A 27,877-nucleotide genomic window follows, 5' to 3' on the forward strand; every position below is an offset into this window, starting at 1 on the left:
ACTCAAGACCACTGCGAAGCCAGTATTAACATTCTTTAAAAGATATGTAGAAGGAAACATAAATTGCTTTTGAATTATATGCACATAGCCTAGTAGTAGTAATAATATTAATAACTTTATTTGAAAACAGAAAACTTGATCCGTTTTTAACAAGGCCGTTACAGTATATAAAACTATTTACAAAAAACAACAAACAATTAAAGAAATAAAAGAAGTAGAATGTAACTAAAACAATACAAAAGTTGAAAGGTGTTTACAAATGCAAAGTTTAAACCATAACAAACAAAACTTAATAATGATTTGTTTTTAAATTCATGTACACTTGGAGCGTAGCAATCAAGTGATTAAATAAATTTCCATCTATCCATCAGCAAAAAAATCTTTTTTTGGACCTCCGTTTTTCTTCCGAGAATTCTTTGTGTGAAAAAAATCTTTGAAAACAAACAAAACAATTCTTTTTTTCTAATCTATTTTGTATGATTTTTGTTTATACCAAGACAACAACGTCATGCTTTCCAGTCAATGTTTTGATATATATATAGTATATATAATTATTTTGCACTTGCACTTATAAAGGGTTAGTGTTGCCCGAGAGCTCTGCTAATGTTTCTGACTGTTTTACTTTATTGTTTTGATTTAGCTTTTTCCTTATTTTTTTAGTATCTCCATTGAGATCCAGCCACTGATACCCACAGCACTGATACTCACAGCATTGACATTTTGTATCTCCATTGAGATCTAACTACTGATACCCACAGCATTGTCATTTTTTCAGTAATTTGCCTTTGGATTTATATTTCTATAATTATTTTGTTCTATAATAACAAATATAATAAAGCATTTTTGACACAAAAAAGTATATTTTTATCTCATAAATCGTTTTTATTGTTTTACAATTGAGTATTTGTACATTTATATTCCATCAGTCAACTTTCGTAAAAATGTTGCAAGACAAAAATATAATTTTGATATTTTAGCATTGTCATGAACATAACCGTGTTTAAATCATCTGTATTAAGGGTCTTTTACAACTGTTCCAGCACAGAGCCACGTGAAAACAAAACATTGACGTTCGGTTTGATTTGCCAGCGCTGGAGTGGAACCGTGCCGAACGAGTGTGAACTTAAATTATCGTACTGTAGCTAGTAGGCCTATACTTGTATCTTGTAGATGAGATCATCCATTTGTGTGCTTCGTACAAAATGATTCGTGATGTCATGAAAGTGACAACATGATTACAGACAATTATGTTGTTACTAATCTAACAAAAACAATAGATATAGCATACCAAACCAAAAGAATGCACGCTACTGTATGATTGCAAGGGGGAGGGGGGGGGGATTAAGCCATACAAAATAGTAAAGATAAAAAGCTGTACATCTCTGTCACAAATTATAATAAATCTGATATTTGATACATATATACTCTTAATTTATTTAGCAAATCTTAAAGAAAATTTCAACAATAAAACTCTTACAAATATATTTCTACCTTAAATTTAAAGATGCCACCACAGTTTCATAATAATTTTTACAAAAGTGTACCAAAGCTCTCTGTCTACAATGTCAAACTAGTTTGAAGTGTGATGTGCCCAAATATGGTAGTTATATGCCCAAATATGGTAGTGATATGACATCATCATGTCCATATATGGGCACATCACATTTTTTTTGTCACATAAACATTGATAGTTTAGACAGAGTTTAAACAATACATGTCTATGTAAATATACATATCTGAGTACAATACAATTGAAACTACAATCAATTTCAGTGTAATTTATTATTTACATAATACACACTTTACAAATAACAAGGTATACAAACAGTTAATTATGATTATTTAAATAATTAATACAAAATAATAATTAAAAAAAAAGAACATAAAAATGAAAGAACTAGGATTTTATTGTAATAAATAAGTTTGATTGATTGATTGATTGATTGATTGATTCTTTATTTTTCACACAACATTCATAAAAATATAAATAAAAAATTAAGTACAATAAAGTGTGAAAATCAGGATAACCACAGTTAGTTGCTTGTTTAAAAAAAGAAGAGCTACCATTCGTTTTAAATAAAAATACAAATTAAAATGACACGATAAAGCTATATTCACACATTCAGACAGCAAGCTTTTAGATTCTTTATATGTTTTTTTATTTAACAAGATGCAGTGTGAATTTAGCTTAATAATGCTAACAAATCCTTTCTCAATGTCAAAATACCGTCCTTAACGCTTGGTTCCACTTGCGCCGCAACATAACGCAATGCCCTTCCAATAATTGTGTTTGCCCCTGCCTGCATGAAATCAAAACTGCGATGTTTGTTGGGAACCATGCTTAAGGTCAATTTACACATACGACTGGTAATGGTAATAAACAAAGCGATGATGCGATTACTATTTTAAAAATGTAATGTTTATAGCAGAAATGTAGCTATAGTTTTAATATACCATAACTATGGTAAGTTTAAATATGGACACATTGGTTTTCTTAATTTATGTAATTTATTACATTGACTTTGTTGGTTTTTATATTACAAGTAATATGGATACCATTAACATATATCAATTTATGCATAGCGAAATTAATTAAGTTAACAGTGATTGAGAAAAAGTAGGTCCACCTAGATTCGCACCCAGAATGCTTGATATAAAGATGTCCTACCATTAGACCATTATCATACATATGAAATATGAAATCACAAATTTAACAAAAAAATCAAAATTGTTTTTAAACCATGGTCACTTTTAACATAATTTACTTCACTAATGATTTATTTTCTCATTATTTTAAACTAAAATTACATTTTTTGTTAATGTTTATATTTATTAAGAATATTTAGTTTATCTTACGATCCATTAAAAGTTCTTGAATATTTATTAGTCTTAAGTAAGGTCACAACTAATTTGCATATCAGGTGAAAAGTTGTTGTTGCTAATGCTTAGTCAAGCATACTACAGCCAAGCTAAGTACCACAGGCCTAGCTTTACTGGATATAATATGCATTATTTTTTACTGGAATTATGGATATTTTTAGAATTATCATAATCTTAGGTGAGTTAAACTATTATTTTAATTATTATGAAGTTGTATGAATAATGTTCTTTATAATAAATTATCATTGTTTACAAGACTGTCTGAGGGTGTGCTTAGCCTGAGCTCATGCTTTGGTTGCTCACTGCTAGCTTACCACCACACTACCACCATCCACTACTACTAAGCTCACAGCACAGCCTTTGGCAGCCTAGACTTCTTGGTCTTATTTTTTGTTCTAATCTAAAATATAGTCTTATATGTATGTAAGGGTCAGTGTTCTCGGTCTATATAATTTAAATATCAGGTGGTTTTTTATGTAATAACATTTACACAAAACGCGGAGTGGACAGGCGGTTTTTTCGCTCAAAGTAGATACAGATTCGACGTGGGACAAGCTACGCGGTTTTTCGCTTACAGTTACCGCTCGTCTGTGTAAATTGCCTTTTGAACGACCAGATTATTTCTATATGAAACATTAGGTGTAAAACATCCGAGTTTACTCAAGTTTTCCCCTGAAAATGCAAGGATTTGTAGCTACAAAACAAAACAATAATAAAGAAAAGAAATATTTACATTTCATGCTAAAACCTATAATACACTATAAACATTATAAAAAACTGATTTATGAAATTAACAATATATTTCACTCTCTCCCCCGAATGTTCATGCAGTGCCGACATTAATGTTGTTTTCAAAAAAAAAAACAAACACGCATGTAGCTTTGTAACCTGCAGTGATTTTATAAAGAGAATTTGAAGTAAAAAAAGAAAAAAAAAATGTCCTATACTGTACATTATAAACATGCTATTATTAAAACCATCTAAAAGTAGTATTATTTTTATATATTCCCATGTTTTATACAAAAAGACATTTTCTTCAAATAACTTAAGTTTTCATGTTATTGATGCTGTATAAAATTAAAATATTATTGTAATTAAATTATTATTTTATAATGTTCTCTTTAATATTCACATTTTAAATAATATACATCTCAACTACTAGTTAAAATTAAAATACAAAGTTGATCTTAAGTTCTGTCTACACTACCAAACTTTATGTTACAAAAAAATGTGATGTGCCCATATATGGACATGATGATATCATATCACTACCATATTTATTTATTTATTTATTTCGTTTTCTTTTAGTAGGGTAGCCCTCTCAGTAATAAAATAAAACTGCTCTTCCGAGGGGCCCTACGGCACATTTAAACAAAATTTGAAAACAACTTAAACTAAAACTTAAACTAAAACTAAACTTCAATGCATGTTCTCATTATTATTATACTTTTATACCATATTTAAATATATTTCACTGGAACCATCCTAGACCACCGGCAACAATAAATGAATCTTAACAAGTGATTTAAAACGGTTATAATTGTTTTGTTTTCTTAATTCATAAGGTAGGCCATTCCAGAGTGAACTTCCATAATAAACAAAACTACGTTTGTATATTTCGAGGTTACATCTGGGCAAATACAACAGATTATTTTCATAGTTTCTGGTTTGAATATTGTGTACACTACTAATATATTGCAAAACATCACATAAGTATGAAGGTACAGATTCTTGTAAACATCTAAATATTGTACAAATTGTATGATATTCAATTCTTGTCTTAATTGTTAGCCAACCTAAATCATAATGCATTTGTCTAACAGGAGTTTACGAAAGCCCATTAATGCCATTTTAAGTATATGTTTTTCGAACGTAATCCGTTATAACGAATTAGTAATTCGTTTGAACGGATTAATAATCTGTTCAAACGAATTAGTAATCCGTTCAAACGAATTGCAACATATACAACAAGTGCCATTCAAAGTATATGTTGTAATTCGTTTGAACGGATTACTAATCCGTTCAAACAAATTACTAATTTGTTTAAACGGATTACTAATTTGTTCAAACGGATTACTAATCCGTTCAAACGAATTACTAATTTGTTTAAACGGATTACTAATTCGTTCAAACGAATTACTAATTTGTTTAAACGGATTAGTAATCCGTTCAAACGAATTACTAATTCGTTCAAACGAATTAGTAATCCGTTTAAACGAATTAGTAATTTGTTTAAACAAATTAATAATTTGTTTAAACGGATTATTAATCTGTTTGAACAAATTAGTAATTCGTTTGAACGAATTAGTAATCCGTTTAAACAAATTATTAATTTGTTTATACAAATTAATAATTTGTTCAAACGGATTACTAATTCGTTAGAACGAATTAGTAATTCGTTTGAACAAATTAGTAATCCGTTTAAACAAATTACTAATCCGTTTGAACGGATTCCTAATTCGTTTTAACAGATTATTAATCTGTTTAAACAAATTAGTAATTCGTTTGAACAGATTAGTAATCCGTTCAAACGAATTACAACATATTCTTTAAATGGTACTTGTTGTATATGTTGCAATTGGTTTGAACGGATTACTAATTCGTTTGAACAGATTACTAATCCGTTCAAACGAATTACTAATTTGTTTAAACAGATTAATAATCTGTTCAAACGAATTAGGAATCCGTCCAAACGGATTAGTAATTTGTTTAAACGGATTACTAATCTGTTTAAACGAATTACTAATTCGTTTAAACGAATTAGTAATCCGTTTAAACAAATTATTAATTTGTTTAAACAAATTACTAATTTGTTTAAACAGATTACTAATTCGTTCAAACGAATTACTAATTCGTTCAAACAGATTAGTAATCCGTTTAAACAAATTATTAATTTGTTTAAACAAATTATTAATTTGTTTAAACGGATTACTAATTCGTTTGAACGAATTAGTAATCCGTTTAAACAAATTATTAATTCGTTTAAACAAATTAGTAATCCGTTTAAACAAATTAGTAATTCGTTTGAACGAATTAATAATTCGTTTGAACAAATTAGTAATCCGTTTAAACAAATTAGTAATTCGTTTGAACGGATTAGTAATCCGTTTAAACGAATTACAACATATACTACTTTAAATGGCACTTGTTGTATATGTTGCAATTCGTTTGAACGGATTACTAATTCGTTTGAACAGATTATTAATCCGTTCAAACGAATTACTAATTCGTTAGAACGGATTACGTTCGAAAAACATATACTTAAAATGGCATTAATGGGCTTTCGTAGGAGTTCGAATATCAGCACCTAGTATTAATCGTGCAGCTCTATTTTGTACCCTTTGCAATTTTAAAATATGGGCGTTTGAACCAGTACCCCAGATTGTTGAACAATAGTCAATATGTGATAAAAATAGAGCATTGTATAATCTTTTAATAATTTTAGGAGATGTAAAACTTTTCAATCTATAAAATAGATGTAGAATTTTTGATAGTTTTGCACATATAGAATCAATATGTACTTTCCATGAGAGTTGTTCATCAAATGTAAGTCCCAAATATTTAAACGTTTCAACTTTCTCAATCGGAATGTTATCAAAAATTACTGTTTCATCTGTTGTTTTATTAACACGTGCATGAGTACCAAAAAGCATGTATTTGGTTTTATCAATGTTTAGAGTTAATTTATGTTTATCTAACCATTGTTTTACATTTTCCAACTGTTCAGTTAAAACTGTTGTAAGCTCTTCATTTGATTTACATGCATAAAAAAGCGCAGTGTCGTCTGCATAGAGGACTGTTTTACAAATCCCATCAACACTATCATGTAAGTCATTTATGTATAAAATAAACAACAAAGGGCCACACGTCTGCTCTTAACGACGACTACACTACTACTGATTGGTTTATGATAACATAATGGGCACTAGTTTGGTAGTGTGAATAGAGCTTTAGTTAGCACCATATTGTACCTCTTTATCAATCACTGCTAACTATTATTTAATACTTATTGTACCAGGCTGAGTATTACAGTCTAGGATTATCTTTCAATTTTCCTCGACCTAGGGACAAGTGAGGTCAATTCATCGGTCGTCGTGTGGACCTAGAAACCAACAAATTAGCGTTACGAAGTGAGAAAGCATTTTTCCATGCATGCGCACAATGACTTAACATAGGCCGTAGGTCGTCGCATATTTAGCTTCCTTGTAAACGGACCAATTACATTTAAATAAAACATAGTTGATCATTTGTATTGTAATCTATTTATAGTACTTGTATCCGTGACGACGTCTTATTGTTTGCATTTGATATTGGAAGTTTAATTTGGAAGCGTGTTTGTCATTTTAATTCAAACAGATTCTTAACATGATATATATTTTTTAATATATATATATTTTTTAAAATATCAAAACATTTAAATGACATTGGCAATTAGAACAAAACAGAGTGTACATTTCTAGGCTGTGACTTATTGAAAATAAGTCTAACTAAAATCAATTGCATCTTTAACTTTTGGTACTTAAAAACATTTTTTGTGTATATAATTACAATGGATTACATTGTGTGTATCTCAGTCAGTTATTAATAACCTTAATTCCAAAATCCTGCTTTGGTCCTAGAAGGAAATAAGTTAGGCTTGTGTTATAACGTACATGCTCGGCCACTGTCGTCTGGGATGCCCTCCTGTAAATACGCCATCCACCTAAAAAGAGAATAATTTGTCATTATTGTTTAAAAATCATAGATGTTTTACAGCAGATTGTCGTAAAGCTTTGTTCCCACTACGACGCAATGCATGAACGTAGGCGCAATGCAAGCGAGTTGACCAATGACAAGTTACAGTTAATAATCCATCGCTTGTGATTGGTCAGATCCCTTGTGTCTCTACAAAGCCTTAGTAACATACTTTTTGATATTTTGTACAAACATTTCAGAAAAAATAAAATGAAACATCTCTACTTACTTCTTTTTAAGTTCTTTACATTCTGTTGATAAGTAGTAGATATTTTTACCAGATTTCTCAATTAATTTAAACGCAAATGGCCTGTCAATGACGTCACCGCTATCGATGTCAGATATATTATAAAATGATAACGGAATAGATACAACGGCACGGACATCCTGTACAAATAACAATATGAATTAATTGATCAAAATAAATTGTATGTTAATCAAGGAGAGTAAATGGGCACCGAACATATTCATAGTTTACTAGCAATTTTCAATAATTACATTTGCCGGAATGGCGAGAGCTTACGTGGTCAATTGTGTGTGTGTTTCTTTCTATATTTCTAAAAGTTATTAACCGATTTTCATAAGATTTTAAAGGTTGGTTTTATAGCTATATGGGAACATTATAGCATATTTTCATGTGCCTAGGCGAAGGTTAGTGTTCTCTTAGTGCTCTCTGAGTGCTCTCTGAGTGCCCTCTTAGTGCTCTCTGAGTGCCCTCTTAGTGCTCTCTGAGTGCCCTCTTAGTGCTCCCTGAGTGGCGTTCTAGTTAAATATCGATTCATGTATTTCTCCAAGAACACTATATTATGTATAATCTTAATATTGGTGGAATTATTGTTTCTATTGTAAAATTTACCTTGGGTGCGCGAACCAAGTGTAGATCCTCAGCGGTCACTACAGCCCACAGTTTGTTCCATCCGCTTTTTTGTTGTATAAACATTGTAGACCCAAACAGAGTGTCTTCCTCCGTAAAAGATAACTAAAAGGAAATAGTAATAGTATTTATTTATTTATTTAGATAAACTAGTTGTTCATTTTTATCTAAAATCTCTTTTTTGTAGTCAGGTCTCTGTTGTGTTCACATGCATATTATATCCAGAATAGTTTAACTATCATTAAGCTCCGTCTTCACTATCAAAACTAGTTTGACAAAAAATGTTTGATGTGCCAAAATATGGTAGTGATATGACATCATCATGTCCATATATATATGCACATCACAATTATTTGATAGTGTCAACAGAGCTTTAGACAGTTGTGTTCACACCCATTCTATCCAGCGATACGTTTTTGATCAACCAGTTACAATGAACTTATTGACGTTTGGTAGATACTTACTTTCTTTTCTTCCGGTGATAAAGGACTTTCCGCATCGATACCTTTCAGCTTTACATAGCATTTGCGGCAAACTCGGCCAGGCTTGTTGCTGTCGTATGCGAGCTCAGCCTGCTGATTTGAACATCTTGAACATACCACCTTATAAAATAAACAATTTTAAATAATGATACTTTTGATAGACATTTAAATACCACCACCACAAACTATTAAGTATCTACTGTAGAACCCCCTCTTAGGGACCCCCTATAAGGGGACACTTTCTAGTTAAATAAACAATGGATAATAGATGTTTTAAAACTAGGGCCAACTGCTATTCAGGGGACACCTCTCTTGTTGTGGTTTCAAAGGTGTCCCCTTACCAACGGTTTTACTGTATCTGCCAACCTAAATCCATTGGTATAAAACTAAGTAAGTGACTTACCACTCCACATGCTCTACAATGGTGTCTACGGCGTGTCAGCCCAAAATCAAGAGCACACCGCATACACATGGTTGCTTCGTCATCACGTATCCATCGAGGCGCACGCAAACCGAGATGAAAACTGTCCTCACCCGATTCGGTTACTGGCCGACTGTCCGTCTTAAAGAAAAAAATAAATAAAATTATTTTTTAAACACAGTAAAAATAAAGTGCTCTATAAACACAACCAAAATTATTATTTCAATGTATTTTAAAATTGTAAAACAAATAGATTTTTAACAATTCTACATTGTTGAAAAAATAAATCAAACTTACTTCATCTTTATCTACTGATAACGCTTTAAACGTCTCTTTTCTTCTTAACAATTCTTGTATTGCACCGAGTATTGCCTGAAATAAATGTCAATAAAAGTTGGTGAATCAAATTCATGACTCAGAAATAGAAGGAGTTATAGGCACATAATACAATTTGCTGTTGGTAAATACAATGTATAAAGTATCAAACCCCTGTTGCATCTGAACCTCTATTAAGGGGTGGGAAGATAATAATAATTTAGGTATTTGTATAGCACCAGAATCAACTACAGTACAGTAAACTGAAGTAAAAATCAAATAAAAATATTGGATGTTAAAAAGATACGGTTTAAGTTCTTTTTTTAAAAAATAGCAATAGAAGTTGATTTAGTAAAATGACGAGGGAAAGAATTCCAAAGAGAAGTATGTCTCCCCTTATTACTGGAATGTTCCAATGATCTTACCCTCATCCATGATTCTTTCTCATCATCTGAACTCCCTTGTAACTCCAAAGTCTTTTGTTTGCTCTCGAGTCTAAATGTATGGTCATATTTGCTGTTTTCTCCATCAAAAATCTAGAAATATTATACAGTTACATTATTAAAAGTTTTACAGTACTATACTTTATGTTTCTGAAGAAAAGTATAAAATACAACATTTTAGTTTTCCCATAATAATGGCATTTTGAAAAAGAAATTATAAAATTGAAGCTGGGGTATATCCTGTCTTTAATGAGGGTCGGTGGGTCAAGAAAGTTAAGTCATTAACTTTATTAATATTGTTTAATATTTTATGAGGATAACAGACAATCTAAACATATTTTATAACTTTTTTCAGACTTTAGGCCGAAGAAAGAGAAACATAAAAAGGAGAAGCTACACATGGGCAATACCATACATCATTGAGGGCCTCTTCAAGTCAGCTGTACTGCTGTAGTACAACTGTTAAGGCTACCCTTGTAAAACATAGTTGAATAAATAAAATAAATATATACCTTCATTCCATCGATGTCTAACCGAGCCTTCACTTTGTAACTTGACGTTCCTCCTGTGATTAGCTTTCGATTCTGAGTGCAGAACAGGACATCATTAAACTGAAATTAAAATCAATTGGTTAGTTCAAGAGGTCATGTTTAATTCCATGGTATAGTTTTAATTGCAAGCTTACTGTTTGCGCGTTTGTAGAGATGGTGCGGACTAGCGAACTTAAGTACCACTTACCAGGAACAGATATCGTTCCTGTTGGTCACCACTTCTTGCTGCTATCTTTGTGATCTTTCCTTCTTTCAAAAACTCTCTTGTGGGGTCGATGATGTCCTCACCATCAATCATTTCATTAATCTTTAAAAGTTTCTGAAATTTATCCTAAAGAAAAAAAAATTATATGTAGACAGTTAAAAATAAGTTTATGAAGAAACAATTGACTTAAGTCAAAACTACTAGGATACTTAAGTTTATTACTTACCATGCTTTTCATGAAATCATTGGAATGTTGGGCTGCTGCTGAGATTAAGTCAAGCGCTTCTGAAAAGACAATGTAACGTTACATTAAAGTAGTGTACTTTTACCACTCAACATTAATTAATAGTAGGATAATGTTAGAGGGCTTGTAGTGTATGAGCTTACATTAATGTTATTTCAAGTAAGTACTTAAAGTAGTGTACTTTTACCATTAAGTATTAGTCATTTTAATATTTCCGATAATGTTAGGGATCTATTAATTGTAGTGTATATAACTAGCACTTACTACAGGCATCTGTTTTATCCTCTGAGTCTCCTGGAAGTTTTTTAAGGTAATCTGAAAAATTTAAAAAAAAGAATCCATATTTTCTATAAACCTCTAAACTGAACACCATACACATTTTAAGCATCAGTTAAACTTTCTTAATCTGTTTCATGCTGTTTTAGGCCTAATACGCCTCTCTCCACCCAGGTGTATAAATGGGAACCCTGTTAGATCAAGACACAACTTTGCGTTGATTACTAGCTGCATTATGGGAGTATGTTTCCATACGTGTTTGATCCAAAAAATGACTGGGGGTAATAATGTTCAGCGCTGAGAGGTTTCACAACATTAGGCACTATATTAATCCAGGATATTATTATTGGCAAATATAACAAAGGTTACTGACCTCTTAGTAACAATTGGTATCGTGGTACTCTCTGTACAGGTTCTAACATATGATGTTGTAAAGACAGATGATGGCATAATGGATCCGCCTGTTGAAGACAAAACAAGTAATATTACGAATAATTATATTTATTGAAATATTTTAATTATACTGTGCAACCACTTCAGACAAAGAGCCCAGCTATGATCAGTGGCTGTGATGTACTCCAGGGTAACCCCCTACTCGTCTAAAAAAATGTACTAGGTTCTTTAAAATGCACATGAGCTACAGTAGATGTGTACACTGGACTACGGTTTATAGTCCTTGTAGAAGCCATTGCTTCTAGTTTAATTAATATTGGGCAAAATATTTGGTTTTCTGTGGCAACCTATTGCAATATGAGGAGGTTGCATGGTAACAGGAAGACAGGATTTAAGAGGTTAGTTGGAGATTATAAGAGATAAATAGAGAGAGATTTTAGAAAGTTTTTGTATAAATTACTGAACCATAAGCCAGGGAAAGTTTACAGAATTCGGTAAGCTAGGCCTAGATAACTTTGTTTTAACTTTCAGGGACCATCTCATAAGTGAGATATACCTGTTGCTTCTATGAAAGCATTACAGTTTATATGCTTGTTCTTTGGTTAAATTGTTGTTTGAATAGCTAATATTTATGCTCATATTATAATAGTAATAGTAATACTGGACAACAATTATGCATTATTATAGAAGACTGTATTAATTGCAGTTGTTGCTGATGGATCAATGTTAATATTATCATTCTGTCAATTGTTTAAATAGGTCATGTTAAACCAGTTTTAAATTAAGAACCAAGAACTTTATATATAATTAATAGTTAACCATACTATTTAGTATTATGTCATTTTTATTGTTTCACAGTTAATCAACTCTATCACGGTATTGGTAAATAAAGACTTAATATAAAGGAAGCATATAACCGTGTGATATTTCGATTCTCGACTCATATATTTCTCTGGACCCTCGACAGTAATAGTCCTTATCCAAAAAGACTCGCTTTGGACTAGATGTTACCTTTCAATAACATGCTTCTCCTCTAAGGGTCTTGTCATGTCCTGCAGCCATTTACGGCGCTCTCTCGACACAGTGGCCGAGTGTGTGTACTAGTACACAGGGTAACCACCTACTCGTCTCGAAAGATGTACTAGGATTTTAAAAGTGCACACACAATGTGTATACACTGGACCTATGGTTTATAGTTCTTATTTGAGAAGACTTGTTCTACCACCAGAACCATGGAGCGAGTGAGCCTCATACCCTTGCCGATGTTATGGCTGGGTTACGGTTCCACTGTTCCACTGAACAAATGTGTTAATCGTAAAACAAAAATCTATTAATAATTATACTGTAATACAATTATATTTGAAATATTAACCATTAATTATTATTTAAATATTATATTAACCTCATCCTTCTAAGAAATTAATTATTGATTTTTAATGTACTACTGTTAGTATTGTACTACATAAATAATGATAATACTGTAATAATATCCTGGATTTATATAGCGCCTAATGTTGTGAAACCTAGCGCTGTACATAAACTAATACAATAAAAGGAATTCCAACCATGCCAAAAAAAAACCCAAACCGAAGCTCAGCCATTACGCCATTCTGCTTTAATCGTCCTCCAGTTTTATAATATACTGTACCGCAAACTTTATATCAAAACAAATCGTGACCCATACAAGAACCACTTCAAAATTATGTTTCGTAGAAAACGAACGAAAACCAATATTATTGTATATTGAAATTAATAATTTATTTCAATTTGTGTCGAATATCAGATCGGAAATTAATTTACGGATGTACAGTATGCCAACTTGTAATTTAATCTTGATATAACACATTTTAATTTGTTGTTTTCTTTAAAAAAGATGTGTGAGGAAATAATTGTTTTAATGTAGTATAAACAAAAATTCTATGTATTAGTAATTACACATTATTAACTAGTAATTAGGCTAAATAGTTTGAAGTTCCTCAATATGCGGTTTTGCTGTTGGTATAAATACTGTTAGTGTTAGGGACAGACAGATAACAACAAGAATGGCAGAGGAGATGGATAGTATGTATATAGAAGTAACAGCCAGGGAGGAGATACAGAGTAAAGAGAAAGGAATGGCCAAGTGTCAATATAGTGATGTTGATGCAGTTCCTCCTGGAAAACAAGTGGTGGTTGTACAGCAGAAGCAACACCATGTTTCACTTGGTATTGCCGTTGCATGTGTCATTCTTGTATGTATTGTAGTAGCAGTTTTCAGTATGATGACTATCCAGTCACATAAATCCTTCATCGAGCATCTTACAAGAATCGAAATAAGCAGGTACAATTTGACTGAATACATTACAATGCCTAAAGGTAGGCTTTTTTTTTATACTCTTTAAACACAACTTTAAACAGAAGTTTTAACAAACTTGCTGCAATTTTTTTTTAAGATCTCAGATATTTAAAAAAATGTTTTTTCCTCTTTAATAATGAAGGTGATTTACTTGATGTGTATAGAAGGCAGGTATAAATGCACTGCAAAGTGGAATACCAGGCTCTTATTGGGTTGTAAATGGGACTAAAATGTGCTCTGTCAAATTGTCCCAGCTTAGTTAGAACTTCAAAATAGCAGTTATAGTTACAAGCCAAGCAGGAGTGCATACAAAACGAAGACTCATGTTTTTTTTTTATGTTATTCAAATTATAAAACAAAGGCTAACACAATGACACAATTTCGAACTTTTCAGAAATTTGGGTACGAGATAATCAAGGATCTTCATTTTGTATGCCCCCATATAAGATGTGTACAAAACGAAGACCCTTGATTATCTCGCACCCAAATTTCTGAAAAAGTTCGAAATTGTGTTATTGTGTTAGCCTGGTGTGTTATTCAAATAAAATAATTTTTGGTTCTTCGGTCTTCGTTTTGTATGCACCCCCAAGCAGGATGTTGTGTGGTCTGTAACTAATTTGATTATAATTGGTTGAATTTGAAATTAATACAAAAAAAATGATCGGCCAAATGTCAACCAGGGATCAAAATCAAGAATCGCAAATAATTTTGTATTAACATTATAAATCATTTTTGTAAAATTTATAGTTCATACTTTATACACACGTTGGGGGCGCATGGATTGTCCAAGTACTGCTGAATTAGTATACAAAGGTATTTTAATAAAATATTATTTAAAATAAAATTGTAATTTTTGAAAGAAAAATAATATCAATTTGAGTATTCATCAGTAAATGAAGATGATACCTATCAAGGTAATATTATATTATAGTCCCAATATACAGTATAGGGTTTATTTATATTTCTAGGTGTCATGTCTGGTGCACCATCGAGTGATACTGGGAGTGGTACAAACTATCTTTGTTTACCTGACCAACCACGATACAATGTTACAATGGCTGGCTATCAAGTGCCAAGAGGATCAATTTCTGCTGTGGAATTCAGGGAATACACAAAAACGTTTAATCCAACAAAACATCTCCATGGCCTAAACTTTCCTTGCGCCGTTTGCCAAGCCCCACGAAGCGTCTCGTTACTTTTACCAGCGCATACTAAATGCCCAATTGGTTGGATTACAGAGTTTAGTGGATATATGATGGCTTCTGCAAAAATCCAAAAACGTGCAGAATTCGTCTGCGTAGATGAAAGTCCATCTTACATAAATGGTTCAGATAAACCTGATGGTGATGCAGACGATCAATCGGCCAGCAAGCTATTTCATGTTGAGGGCCGATGCAATGCAGAAGCTGCAGTTGGAGGGTTGCCTTGTCCACCGTATGTTGATGGTTACGAGTTGACTTGTGCAATTTGTACACAGTAATTTTGTTAACTTTGACACTGTAATGGCGATACAGGTATCATAGGGTCTTGCATGCCAATTTGTATCCTTCATTTTTATTAGTTCGTTGCAAGGGGTCTTGCGCAAACTTGTGTAGTTTTTTTCTCTTTTGTGAGGGCAACCCACTTTTATTGCAATGATAAACAATATGGTGAAGGTTACAGTATAATATATATCTATCTATCTATTTATCAATGAATATTTAAAGCCCCATTCCCTACGTTTTTTAGATCTAATTTAAGATCACAAACTATATTTAATGTAAAAATAATACTATATGGTCCTATTGCAATAACTTTTTTCGTCTTTAAACGGTTAAAAATGTGAAAAATAAATCGATTTTAATAATTATAGCGGCCCGCTATAAATCCCAAAATGCATTGCGCGCGGATTGATATTGTTGTTTTTCACCTGTAATTCGCCCACTTTTCGATCGATCGTGAAGCCAAAACAAATGGAAGACTCCTAACTTTTCAGCGAAAATACCGGGTTTTCCCCAATTTGTATCAACGGAGTCTGGCAAAAATAGAAAGATAATTAATGCAGCAACTATACAACGTCAGGCTAGGTATATAGCTAGCGTACGATGTTCGTACGTTACCGATGTTTACCAGCTAGGCCTACAAAACTAAGCCTAGCTAGGCTAGGCCTGAGACCATCCACGAGAGGTCGATCGCCGCGAGCTACTTAGGTAGTGCATTGTTTCTCACTTTTTATCATAATTTACCATAAAACGTACATTTAAGACAAGGAATGACATGGTTTAATGTTTTTAAAGTGATATATATGTATTATTTTCCAAAAAACGTCCAAAATTGCAGGGAAGGGGTCTTTAAGTGATACTGTATTACACAGACAGAGGTTAAAAGATTATATAAAATATTTTGATATTGTGTTGAAATCTAGATAAAACAAACATGTATGCAGAGAAAATTTATATTACAGAGCTAAAACGATATAAAGATTGATATTCAGTATTAAAAGGAGATTCGATATAATATAAATATATATGATAAAATGGTATATTGCATTATAATAAGATTATGTTTTGTTTGAATACTTTTATAAAATTGTATAGTTTTACATTTTGAACATAATATTGCTTTTATTATTTATATGATAAAATAACAAACTAATAACTAGAATTTAATTCGTCACTTTGACGAATTATAGGTGATCATTTTTATCATTTTACTGAAATTAATTTTTTTTAAAACATGCACGTACGTTAACATACGATCGGAAAATGTTGATGTATGCCATCCTATACGCTTATAGTGCTGAATTGTGCCTATATGCCATATACAATATGTACTGTATATCTATATACAGTGTAGCATACATACTAAATACAGTGCAGAATAGGTGAAAATAACGGGACCCCCCTTTATTCCAAATTTTAAAATCATGACGTCATCAAAATGAAATACGTAGATAGCAATTTTGGAAGGAAATTATTTGAGCAACAACTTATTAATATGTTGAAGAAATTGGGATACGCATAATATGGATGCGCGCTCTTTTAAATGTCATGAACTATGACGCAAAATATGAAAATACGACTTTTATAATTCAACTGGCCATATGATGACGTCACAACATCCGATGCGCAAAATGTTTACATGAATTCGTATCTAAAATTCAACAGCTTCCAGAAAACGTTTTAATCATGAGTATCTCTTTTTATTCTGAGGAGCTATAACATATTGAAATTTACTGTAATGATGAAAATAAATGACCCAAGGAATTCACGCTTTTGAACATGATGACGTCATAAAAATTTTCCAAATGGTAAATCATTCGAAAGATAATTGATTGACCTAGACAATATCAAAATCAGGTGCAAAATGGAAAACGCATAAGTAGATATGCGCTCTATTAAATGCGATAAGCTATGACGAAAGAGACAAAAATCCAATATTTTATATTCGAGTGGCCATACAATGACGTCACAATGTCCGGTTAGCCATATTGATGCATGATCCGATATCTACAACTCATCAAACTCCCCAGAATATGTAATAAAAATAACTTTCACCGTTTAGTTTAGAAAATATGACTGTTTAAAAAAAGGCATAATTTTGACGAATTTTTTAACTTTTTCATCAAAAACACGCGCAAATTCTCAAATTCGACGTGCTCGCATGACGTGATTTAAAGTCGAAATTGTTTAAAAGTTGGTAAAATTACGAGAAAAGGGCTGAAAAAACATAAATCAAGTGAAAAAATATGTTTTTAACGCTACATGCGTGCCGCGCGCGAAAAAATGTGCGCGCGCGTGGGAATTTTTGACATGCTTAAAATGACATGAAATGCGTAGAAAATTGATTAGAAATTGATTTTTCACATTTTAAACTTTTAACGCGCGATTTTACGTGCATGAACCTATGTACGCATGCGTTTTTATTTGCTAATATTTTTACCCTTGACCTGAAGTTTACGTGTAGGGAATTTCATTAATATGTGATAATGAATTATGGAGATATGATTGATAATGCGATTTCACAAAATAGCGTATAAATGACGTCACGGATGAGTGATCGCGCTGAAAAGCTTTTTAGGACTAAGTTAAAGTATTAGAAAGACATTGTGAAATTCTTGTGATCATTGCCATTCAACTTTTTGAGATAATTGACACACAAAATCTGTACAGAAAGTAACAAATATTAAGATTTCATACAATAACAATAGGTGATCATTTTATTCTAAATGATCACCTAAATATTGCAAAGCTAAACCATACGCAAATCTTGAGCTACCTTGTGTGGTTTTGTACTCTGTAAATTCAAGACACCTCTTGGCAGTTAACCTCTATGGATAACGAATATCATACTGCATTTGCTTAAAAAGATGTATAGAATAGAATTTTGATGGTAAAGGTAAAATATTTATTCTGGTTCTCAAGCTTAACTGCAAACTGAGGAAATTTGGGTTAGGCCCTCCGCGTACCCACGGCAGCCTACTACTTTGTTTGGCTATCTCCCATCAGGCTTCCCAGGATCTGTTCCATAGTGCTAAACAAATGTTTAATATGTGTAGTAACAAAGTGCGAGGCAGCGAGGCAGGGAAGGCATGCGAGGCAAGTCAGAAATTTATGCGAGGCATCGTTTTACCATCATCAAAAAATGCGAGGCATCATTTTATCATTTCTCAAAATTGCAAGGCAGGAAATCACCGAAATTGAAGTAGCCTAGGCCTAGGCCCGCTAGGCTAGTTTCCTTTTGCACCTGCCTTGTATTTTAACCAACTTTATCCTGAATACCACAACTTAGAATTAGTAGGCCTACTTTAATGAAGAAAAATCACATAAAAGTAACAATAAATCCATTAAATTGGTGATTTTACAGACGTTTTTCTCGCATTTCGCACACTCAATGTTCAATATTTTGGTTTCTATGGAACGCCAAAAGAGCAAAATTAATTAGAGGGCTAAAAACTCTGTGGAATCCATTTATATTTAACGCATTATTTGGTGAAAATCAAGTACAATTTCAATAGATTTTGTCACTGTCAGTAAGGAAAAATGTTACTGTTGATAATGTACACGGTTTCGTTAACCTTTTAAAGAATAAAATAGAAAAATTCATCATAATATCCTTAGTAGGATGTCCTAGGTCTAGACTAGGTAGTGATGTTGATTTAGGATCGATTATTATTATTTGAAAACAGAACAGTATCAGCAGTAACATATTACAACATTTTTATTGACAAATTAACAAATATATTGAAATAAAACGTGTTTTTCACCAATAAATGCATGAGAAATTGACGCATTCCACTGAGTTTTAGTCCTCTATTATCGTTGCTCTTTTGGCGCTGCATAGAAACAAAAATATTGAACATTGAATAAGTGAAATTCGCGAACAGTGTGCGAGAAACACGCCTGTAAAATCATTAATTTAAGGATTTATTTGTTACTTTTTATGTGATTCTTTCATTAAAGTACTCATGAGGTATACTTCTAAGGTGTGGTATTCACACGATAAAGTTAGTTATCAAATTTGGAGTAAAAATACAAGCGAAGGAAACTAGCGCCAGGTTTATTAGTACGTACATGGACAACAATAAATAAAAATTGTTCGTAATATACATAGCTTACTAAAACAGGAATAGTGTATCATTATTAAATATTACACCAATTATTATTTTATCAAGATTGATTTTCTACATAGGCCTCTTATCTAGGTTAGGGCTAAGCATATTAGCTAAAGTTTAATTTTAGGCCTAGTATTACAATTGTAGGACGCAAGTCTTTTTTCACACGCGTTCCAGAATTCTGTCGCAATTTTTTTCTTTGCGGCATGTTATTGGATCGGCATATCAGTTACCTTTTATTCACCGCCAGTTATTGAACTTGTCCTGGCAATCGCTGTTCACCTTATTTGCGAGAGAGGTACACGTGTTGTTCCTAGAGAATGGAATGTCAAAAATGTCTTTGGCACGCCGCTCAGAGAGAAGTCTGTGCGTTGCTGCTGAAACCACGTGCTATAGGAGGGGAATGCACCACAATCCTCTGAGCTGAGGGCTGAATCATTCCGCTACCTGCTAAATAGTAAATCTAGGCGCAGGGGTGTGACAAAATATTATTTTCACTCTCTGCTATGTTCGAGAGACATGTGAGTGAACACGCTCGAAATGCCAACAAACATTGCAGTCATTTGATGAGTGTGTCGCTATAACAATTATTGTTTATCGAAAGTTGAAGACTGTCGTTCAGATTTTTGAACCGTAGTTTGGGCACTTTTGTAAAAGTAAAATTTGACACGATATGACTTGAATGAAAAAACAATCGTTACATAAAAATAAACAACATGATGAGTGTATACACGTACGAATCTATTTAGATACGCTTGTATCGATTGATTATTAGGCCTATAATATAGCATAATGGCACGTTAAGATATGCTTCGCACCTTTTTGAAATTGTAAACTATATGCCCCGCATGCCTCGCACTTTTGGAAATGATAAAATGATGCCTCGCACAAATATTTGGCATGCCTCGCACTTTGTCAACACTCGTTCAGATTTTTGAACCGTAGTTTGGGCACTTTTGTAAAAGTAAAATTTGACACGATATGACTTGAATGAAAAAACAATCGTTACATAAAAATAAACAACATGATGAGTGTATACACGAATCTATTTAGATACGCTTGTATCGATTGATTATTAGGCCTATAATATAGCATAATAGCACGTTAAGATATGCCTCGCACCTTTTTGAAATTGTAAACTATATGCCTCGCATGCCTCGCACTTTTGGAAATGATAAAATGATGCCTCGCACAAATATTTGGCATGCCTCGCTTGCCTCGCTGCCTCGCACTTTGTCAACACTCGTTTAATACAGTATAAAAGATTATAGGCCCTACAGGCATAGTCTAGCCTAGATAATAATGCTATTTCCAGGTGCACTAGTATGAATTATTTCAAATGGTTTTTATATCTTTTATGTTTTCTATATCTACGCGACCACATGCTTTTCTTGCTTTGACATAATATTTTGTATACTGTAGCATTAACAAAGTTATTAAAATTTCTCACGCAAAACCACTATTTTCGTAAATCGTTTTTATTGTTTTGCAATTGAGTGTTTGTACATTTATATCCATCAGTCAACTTTCGTAAAAATGTTGCAAGACAAAAATATAGTTTTGATATTTTAGCATTGTCATTATGAACATAACCGTGTTTAAACCATCTGTATTAAGGGTCTTTTACAACTGTTCCAGCACAGAGCCACATGAAAACAAAACATTGATGTTTGGTTTGATTTGTCAACCGGTTTTCAGCTGTTAAAAACAATTATCGTAGAAGGAGATAGGAAAATGCGAAGCATCCTCGTATTATTGTGTGCGGGTATTTTTCCATGGACATTCATTAGACAGTGTATACCACGATTGGAAAACACCCTATTTGGGGCAAATCGTTGAACCTAAATTCGTTTTAATCGTCAATAACTAATCACCTAACTCAATTTAATTAGTAAACAGGGTTACATCAGATGGTTAAAATCAGTACCGAAAGTATGAACCAACTTTATATACCATCGAGTAAAAATTCTAAATATAAACCGAGATTTATAGAATTTTGCCCTTACGTAAATTTATATATAGAAGTGAGACGTTTCGTCCCACCAAAAGTGGGCCAAATTGTCCCGGATTCATCGGAAAGCTCTGTCTACACTATGAAACTAGTTTGACAAAAAAGTGTGATGTGCCCAAATATGGTAGTGATGTGCCCAATTATGATAGTGATATGCCCAATTATGATAGTGATATGCCCAAATATGGCAGGTAGTGATATACTGTAGCGTGTCCATATAAATATCAGCACATCACATTTTTTTGTCGTATAAAGTTTGATAGTGTAGACAAAGCATTAAACAAATAAAATTGATAATAAATTATTTCTTAAATTAATAATTATATCAATTGATGAAAAAATAATAATTAAAATTGTTACATCAAAAAGTCGAGTGGCTTTTTTTGTAAGAAATATTCTTGTTTATCCTCTAATTCATGGTGTTGTTGCAAAGAATATTTTTGCCAAAACACTGAGATGAGTAGTATTAATTAGTACAGTCTTGTTTATTTTTAAATTCCATATATGTAATTTTACTTTCTATAGACCGTAAATTCCGAAATAAAATATTTGAATGCCTGATTTTTCCAGTCTTGGCACTGCTCAGGGGTCCATTACACCACTGCTTTGAATCATCCTCCAGTTTTATATATACTGTACCGCAAACTTTATATCAAAACAAATCGTGACCCATAGAAGAACCACTTCAAAATTATGTTTCGTAGAGACGAACAAAAACTGATATTACTATATTGAAATTTAAGAATTTGTTTCAATTTGTGTAGTATATAGGTCAGTATTGATTTACGGATATATGCCAATACTTGTAATTTAATCTTGATTAATATAACACTTGTACATCTTTAAACAAAGCCTTGTGTTGTGGGTTGTGGTTTTATTTAGTAGGCATACAATTTGCAAAAATAAGGAAATAATGGCTTTAATGTAGAAAACTTCTGTGTACAAAGTTTGTGAAATTTATTTAACTTTATTTATTTTTTATGTCTTTAGGCAATGTGGCCAAGGATTACCAATAGTGAATTAATCACTGTCCTATAAGATAGGTGGTAATCCCCCTGATACAGGGGCTATTGTGTGAACCAGTTCAACCCCCTACTCTTTTTCGAAAATGAACTGGGTTCTTTAAAGTACACACAGGTTATAACTGTGTACACTGGACCTACGGTTTATAGTCCTTATCTGAGAAGACTTGTTCCACCACCAGAACTAGGAGCGAGTCGGCCTCGAACCCTTGCCGATGTTGTTGTTGGCTCTTTAGGTACGGTAAACGGTGCCCCTGCCTTAACCGCTCGGCCATATGACTCGCTCAGGGTTTAACTTTAGTTTTATATGTTTCCATTTTTTATGTTTTTTTAAATGTTTTTTGAGATGTAGCTGACTCATTTGAGTTACAGTGATGTATTTTGATTAAGCTGCCCCTACCCAGCATTTTTTGTTTTATTGTATTGATTTTATGCTGGTCAAATAAATAAACAAAACGAAAATAAAACTATGTACAATAAATAATTTGATACATTACCTAGAAGGAAGCGGCTAAATATGTGAAGTTAATTCCTCCACATGCGGTTTTTTTGGTTTGGAAAACTGCTTTTAAAGGCGGATCAAACAACAGAAAGAATCAGAGTATGGCAGAGGTGGATAATGTGTATATGAACAGTCTACCGACTAAGAGTACAGAGAAAGGGATGGCCGAGTGGCAAGATAGAAATATTAACGTTTCTTCTGGAAAACAAGTGACGCACAGTAAACATCATGGTTGTCTTTTGCCGGTTCCACCGAAGCAACATCATGTTTCACTTGGTATTGCCGTTGGATGTGTCATTCTTGTATGTATTGTAGTAGCAGTTTTCAGTATGATGACTATCCAGTCACATAAATCCTTCATCAAGCATCTTACAAGAATTGATGTAAGTATAGGTGTGTTCAGCTGAGACAATAATAGATAGAGAACTTTCGATTTAAAAGTTTAATTATGTTAATTCATTTTGCGCATACAGACATTGTAACAAAGCTTCCTCATTAGATTCCATAATTTGAATTAAAGCTACTAAGCTAAAAACAGCATAGTGTAATGATGATGAAAAATGTATGATGATCGTTAAAAGTTTACTGAATGACCAATGTAAAGTTGAATGCTAATTAAGTTGCATAATTATTATTTTTTTATAAAATGTTTTTAAAATGAATTTACAGCACACAAATCAACATACCTTGAATTTTTGACACGTTATGTTCATCTTCATATATTTTTATTATTTATTTTTAATATTTATATTATTTATTTTTATATGAACTTTCATTCGAATATTATTTTATTACAATTTTTTTTTTCTTTTAATTTAGGAAAACATTTTAAATTCAAAACTTAAAGGTAAGCTTTAGAACAGGTTTGTGAGATCATTCAACACCAGGGTTTTTCAAACAAAGTAACTATTGCTGCTTTGTTTAGTCTTGAATTATTCTTATAATATCACAACATGAGATTAGTTCGGGTTAGCATGTTTTTCTTTGTGGTACCGCACAGAGGCAAGCAAAGGCTTTATATCATTCAAAGCCCTCAATAAAAATTAAATCAGTACAACATTAATTATAACTAGAATTTAATTCGTCACTTTGACGAATTATAGGTGATCATTTTTATCATTTTAATGAAATTAAAACTTTTTAAACATTCACGTACGTTAACATACGATCGTAAAAAGTTGATGTACGCCATCCTATGACATGATGCATACGCTTATAGTGCTGAGTTGTGCCTATTATATGCCATATACAATATGTACAGTATATACTGTATATCTATATACAGTGTAGCATAGGTGAAATTACGGGACCCACATCATGTTCTAATTTTTTGGTATGATGGAATTATCAAAATAAACTCAAAGATGACAATTTCGAAAGATAATGAATTGAGGAAATAAATATAAGAATTTCAAGAGAATCTGGCACGTAGAAGCGCTATGCGCGCTCTTTGAAATTTGTATAACTTTGACGAAAAAGATGAAAAAACTACTTTTTAACTTCATCTGGCCATATGTTAACGTCACAACATCCGATAGGCTTGGTTTTTATATGAATTCATATCTAAATTTCATCAGCTTTTATAATAAATTATAATCATCAAGGTAACCTTCAATTCTGAAGAGCTGTAAGATATTCAAATTTACGGCAAAGGTGAAATTACACGACCTATGTTATTCAAGTTTTTACGCGTGATGACGTCATCAAAATGAAAACACCGACAACTTATGATAAAGATAAATAATTAAGCAAGCACACACTGAAATTTGTGCAAAAATCGAGCTATATGTGTATATATATTTATATCTACAACTCAATGGCTTCCCGAATAAGTTAAAAAACTTAGGGGTCATCGTGCATTCTGAAGAATTATTTTGATTTTAAAAATGCCTTATTTTTCATCATTTTCAGCACTTTTATGCAATTAATGTGCGCATTTTGTCATTTTTAACATGCTCGTATAGCGTTATTTTAAATCGGAACGGACTCAAATTTGGTGAATGTACTAAGGATGGTGAGTAGAATGCGATTTCTACAAAAAATTCGTATTTTTACGCTTTTTAAGAATTGCGCGCGCAAAAACGCATTTTTGCGCAGTAATTTTTTGAAACACGCAAATAGCCTAATTCATGCTCTAAATTGATCAAAACTTAATTTTGAGCTTTTTAAATTTTTAACGCGCGATTTCACGCGTATGACCTTACGTGCGCGTGCCTTTTATTGGTTAATATATTTACCTTTTACCTGAAGTTTACGTATTGTGAATTTTATTGATATGTGATAAAGAGTTATGGCGATATGATTGATAATGTGATTTAACAAAATGGCGTATAAATGACGTCACGGTTGAGTGATCACGCTAAAAAGCTTATTAGGATTAAGTTACAGTATTTGAAAGATATCGTGAAAATTTTGTCATCTTCAACATTCAACTTTTTGAGATAATTGTTACACAAAATCTGTACAGAGAGAAACAAAGAATAAAGATTTCATACAATAACAATAGGTGATCATTTTATTCTAAATGATCACCTAATTAAATTGTGTATTTAGTATTCAGTACATGTTATTGTTCCACAGAGTCTACTAAAATTACTCTATTCACTCGTTGGGGGCGTGAAGACTGTCCTAATACTGCGGAATTGATCTACAAAGGTAAAGAGTTTTATTGAATTATAGACAGTTGTTTAACCGTCCATGATTTTCCCTATGTTTTATTTCCTTCGCCATTTTATTATTGATCATTTTTATTTTGCTCTTTGTTTTTTAGACCTACAGTTGTTTTTGTTTGTTCCATGTTCCCGTTTAATAATAATACATTTTAAAGTAATCCAAATTGAAAACTTTAAACTAAGGATTATTGTAATCTTTACATCTTAGGTAGGACACTTGGCGCACCAGATGGTACAAATGGAAGTGGGTCAAACTATCTCTGTGTGACTGACAAACGACAATTGAACTTTACTGTACCAGATCATCAAATTATAAGGGGGTCAATTTTCCCTACAGAATATAGGTATGGACAAAAGATCACTCCACTAGCAAAAAATCACTACCATGACGTTCCTTGTGCCGTTTGTCAAGCAGCACGAAGTGTCACACTTATGATGACAGCGGTTACAGAATGTCCAAATGGTTGGACTAAAGAATATGATGGATATTTGATGTCTGGTCGAGACGACCTTAAGCGTACAGAGTACATCTGCGTGGATGGTGACCCATCTATTTTGCCTGGTACAAACCTGGCAGCTCCACTGAAGGATGCCAGTACATTGTTCATCGTTGAAGCAGGATGTACTTCAGGTGGCGGAGTATTTTGTAAACCATATGAGAATCTTGAGCTAACTTGCGTGGTTTGTACTCTGTAAATTCAAGACATCTCTTGGCACTTAACCTGGATAACGAATATTATACTACATTTGCTTAAAAAGATGTATAGACTAGAATTTTTATGGTAAAGGTAAAATATTTATTCTGATTCTCAAGCTTAACTGAGGAAATTTGGGTTAGGCCTTCTGCGTACCCACAGCAGCCTACTGCTTTGTTTGGCTATCTCCCATCAGGCTTCCCAGGATCTGCGCCGTAGTGCTAAACAAATGTTTGATACGGTATAAAAGATTATAGGCCCCTACAGGCATAGTCTAGCCTAGTAATAATAATGCTATTTCCAGGTGCACTAGACTGGTATGAATTATTTAAAATGTTTTTTATATCTTGTATGTTATCTATATCTACGCAACCACATGCTTTTCTTGCTTTGACATAATATTTTGTATACTATAGCATTAACAAAGTTATTAAAATTTCTGATACAAAACCACTATTTTCGTAAATCGTTTTTATTGTTTTACAATTGACTATTTGTACATTTATATTCCATCAGTCAACTTTCGTAAAAATGTTGCAAGACAAAAATATAGTTTTGATATTTTAGCATTGTCATTATGAACATAACCGTGTTTAACCCATGTGTATTGAGGGTCTTTTACAACAACTGTTTCAGCACGGAGCCATGTGAAAACAAAACATTGATGTTTGGTTTGATTTACCAGCGCCGGAGCGGAACTCTGCCGGAACGAGTGTGAACGTTTTTTTAGTAATTTATTTGATATATTATATCAACATTGCCAATATCATCAATAAAATATGAATAGTTAAACAACTTTAAAAACTTTATAAATACCACAAAAAAATTGGTCTAAAGTGAGACGTTTCGTCTCACCAAAAGTGGGCCGAATCGTCCCGGATTTATCGTAAAGCTCTGTCTACACTATGAAACTAGTTTGACAAAAAAGTGTGATGTGCCCAAATATGGTAGGGATGTGCCCAATTATGATAGTGATATGCCCAATTATGATAGTGATATGCCCAAATATGGCAGGTAGTGATATACTGTAGCGTGTCCATATAAATATCAGCACATCACATTTTTTTGTCGTATAAAGTTTGATAGTGTAGACAAAGCATTAAACAAATAAAATTGATAATAAATCATTATTTCTTAAATTAATAATTATATCAATTGATGAAAAAATAATAATTAAAATTGTTACATCAAAAAGTCGAGTGGCTTTTTTTGTAAGAAATATTCTTGTT

At 32.3% G+C, this 27,877-nt stretch overlaps 4 protein-coding genes and 1 long non-coding RNA gene across 5 annotated transcripts; 2 read left to right on the forward strand and 3 right to left on the reverse strand.

The window, feature by feature from the left end:
- Positions 1–6,876: 6,876 nt before the first annotated feature.
- Positions 6,877–9,481, reverse strand: LOC140059205 (FYVE, RhoGEF and PH domain-containing protein 1-like). Its single transcript, XM_072105069.1, has 6 exons — positions 9,374–9,481; positions 8,953–9,090; positions 8,471–8,593; positions 7,844–8,001; positions 7,533–7,582; positions 6,877–6,982 (listed from the first exon to the last, which is right to left on the reverse strand). Exons 1-6 carry the CDS (start codon positions 9,440–9,442, stop codon positions 6,963–6,965), a joined length of 558 nt encoding a protein of 185 aa, XP_071961170.1. The 5' UTR covers positions 9,443–9,481; the 3' UTR covers positions 6,877–6,962.
- A 16-nt stretch (positions 9,482–9,497) lies between these two features.
- On the reverse strand, positions 9,498–10,202 carry LOC140059206 (uncharacterized). The gene is made up of 3 exons (XR_011847140.1): positions 10,132–10,202; positions 9,689–9,763; positions 9,498–9,532 (listed from the first exon to the last, which is right to left on the reverse strand). It is a non-coding gene; the product is annotated as an uncharacterized lncRNA (long non-coding RNA).
- Positions 10,203–10,284: 82 nt separating this feature from the next.
- Positions 10,285–12,114, reverse strand: LOC140058359 (FYVE, RhoGEF and PH domain-containing protein 4-like). The gene is made up of 7 exons (XM_072103922.1): positions 12,067–12,114; positions 11,799–11,886; positions 11,414–11,464; positions 11,132–11,190; positions 10,888–11,031; positions 10,662–10,760; positions 10,285–10,299 (listed from the first exon to the last, which is right to left on the reverse strand). Exons 1-7 carry the CDS (start codon positions 12,112–12,114, stop codon positions 10,285–10,287), a joined length of 504 nt encoding a protein of 167 aa, XP_071960023.1.
- A 1,568-nt stretch (positions 12,115–13,682) lies between these two features.
- On the forward strand, positions 13,683–15,858 carry LOC140058913 (uncharacterized). Its single transcript, XM_072104703.1, has 3 exons — positions 13,683–14,173; positions 14,901–14,966; positions 15,122–15,858. Exons 1-3 carry the CDS (start codon positions 13,861–13,863, stop codon positions 15,631–15,633), a joined length of 891 nt encoding a protein of 296 aa, XP_071960804.1. The 5' UTR covers positions 13,683–13,860; the 3' UTR covers positions 15,634–15,858.
- Positions 15,859–22,615: 6,757 nt separating this feature from the next.
- Positions 22,616–27,288, forward strand: LOC140058886 (uncharacterized). The gene is made up of 4 exons (XM_072104660.1): positions 22,616–23,664; positions 24,101–24,128; positions 25,862–25,936; positions 26,162–27,288. Exons 1-4 carry the CDS (start codon positions 23,383–23,385, stop codon positions 26,647–26,649), a joined length of 873 nt encoding a protein of 290 aa, XP_071960761.1. The 5' UTR covers positions 22,616–23,382; the 3' UTR covers positions 26,650–27,288.
- Positions 27,289–27,877: the final 589 nt, after the last annotated feature.

The sequence above is a fragment of the Antedon mediterranea genome, chromosome 9, assembly GCF_964355755.1.
Source record: "Antedon mediterranea chromosome 9, ecAntMedi1.1, whole genome shotgun sequence".
NCBI lineage: Eukaryota > Metazoa > Echinodermata > Crinoidea > Comatulida > Antedonidae > Antedon > Antedon mediterranea.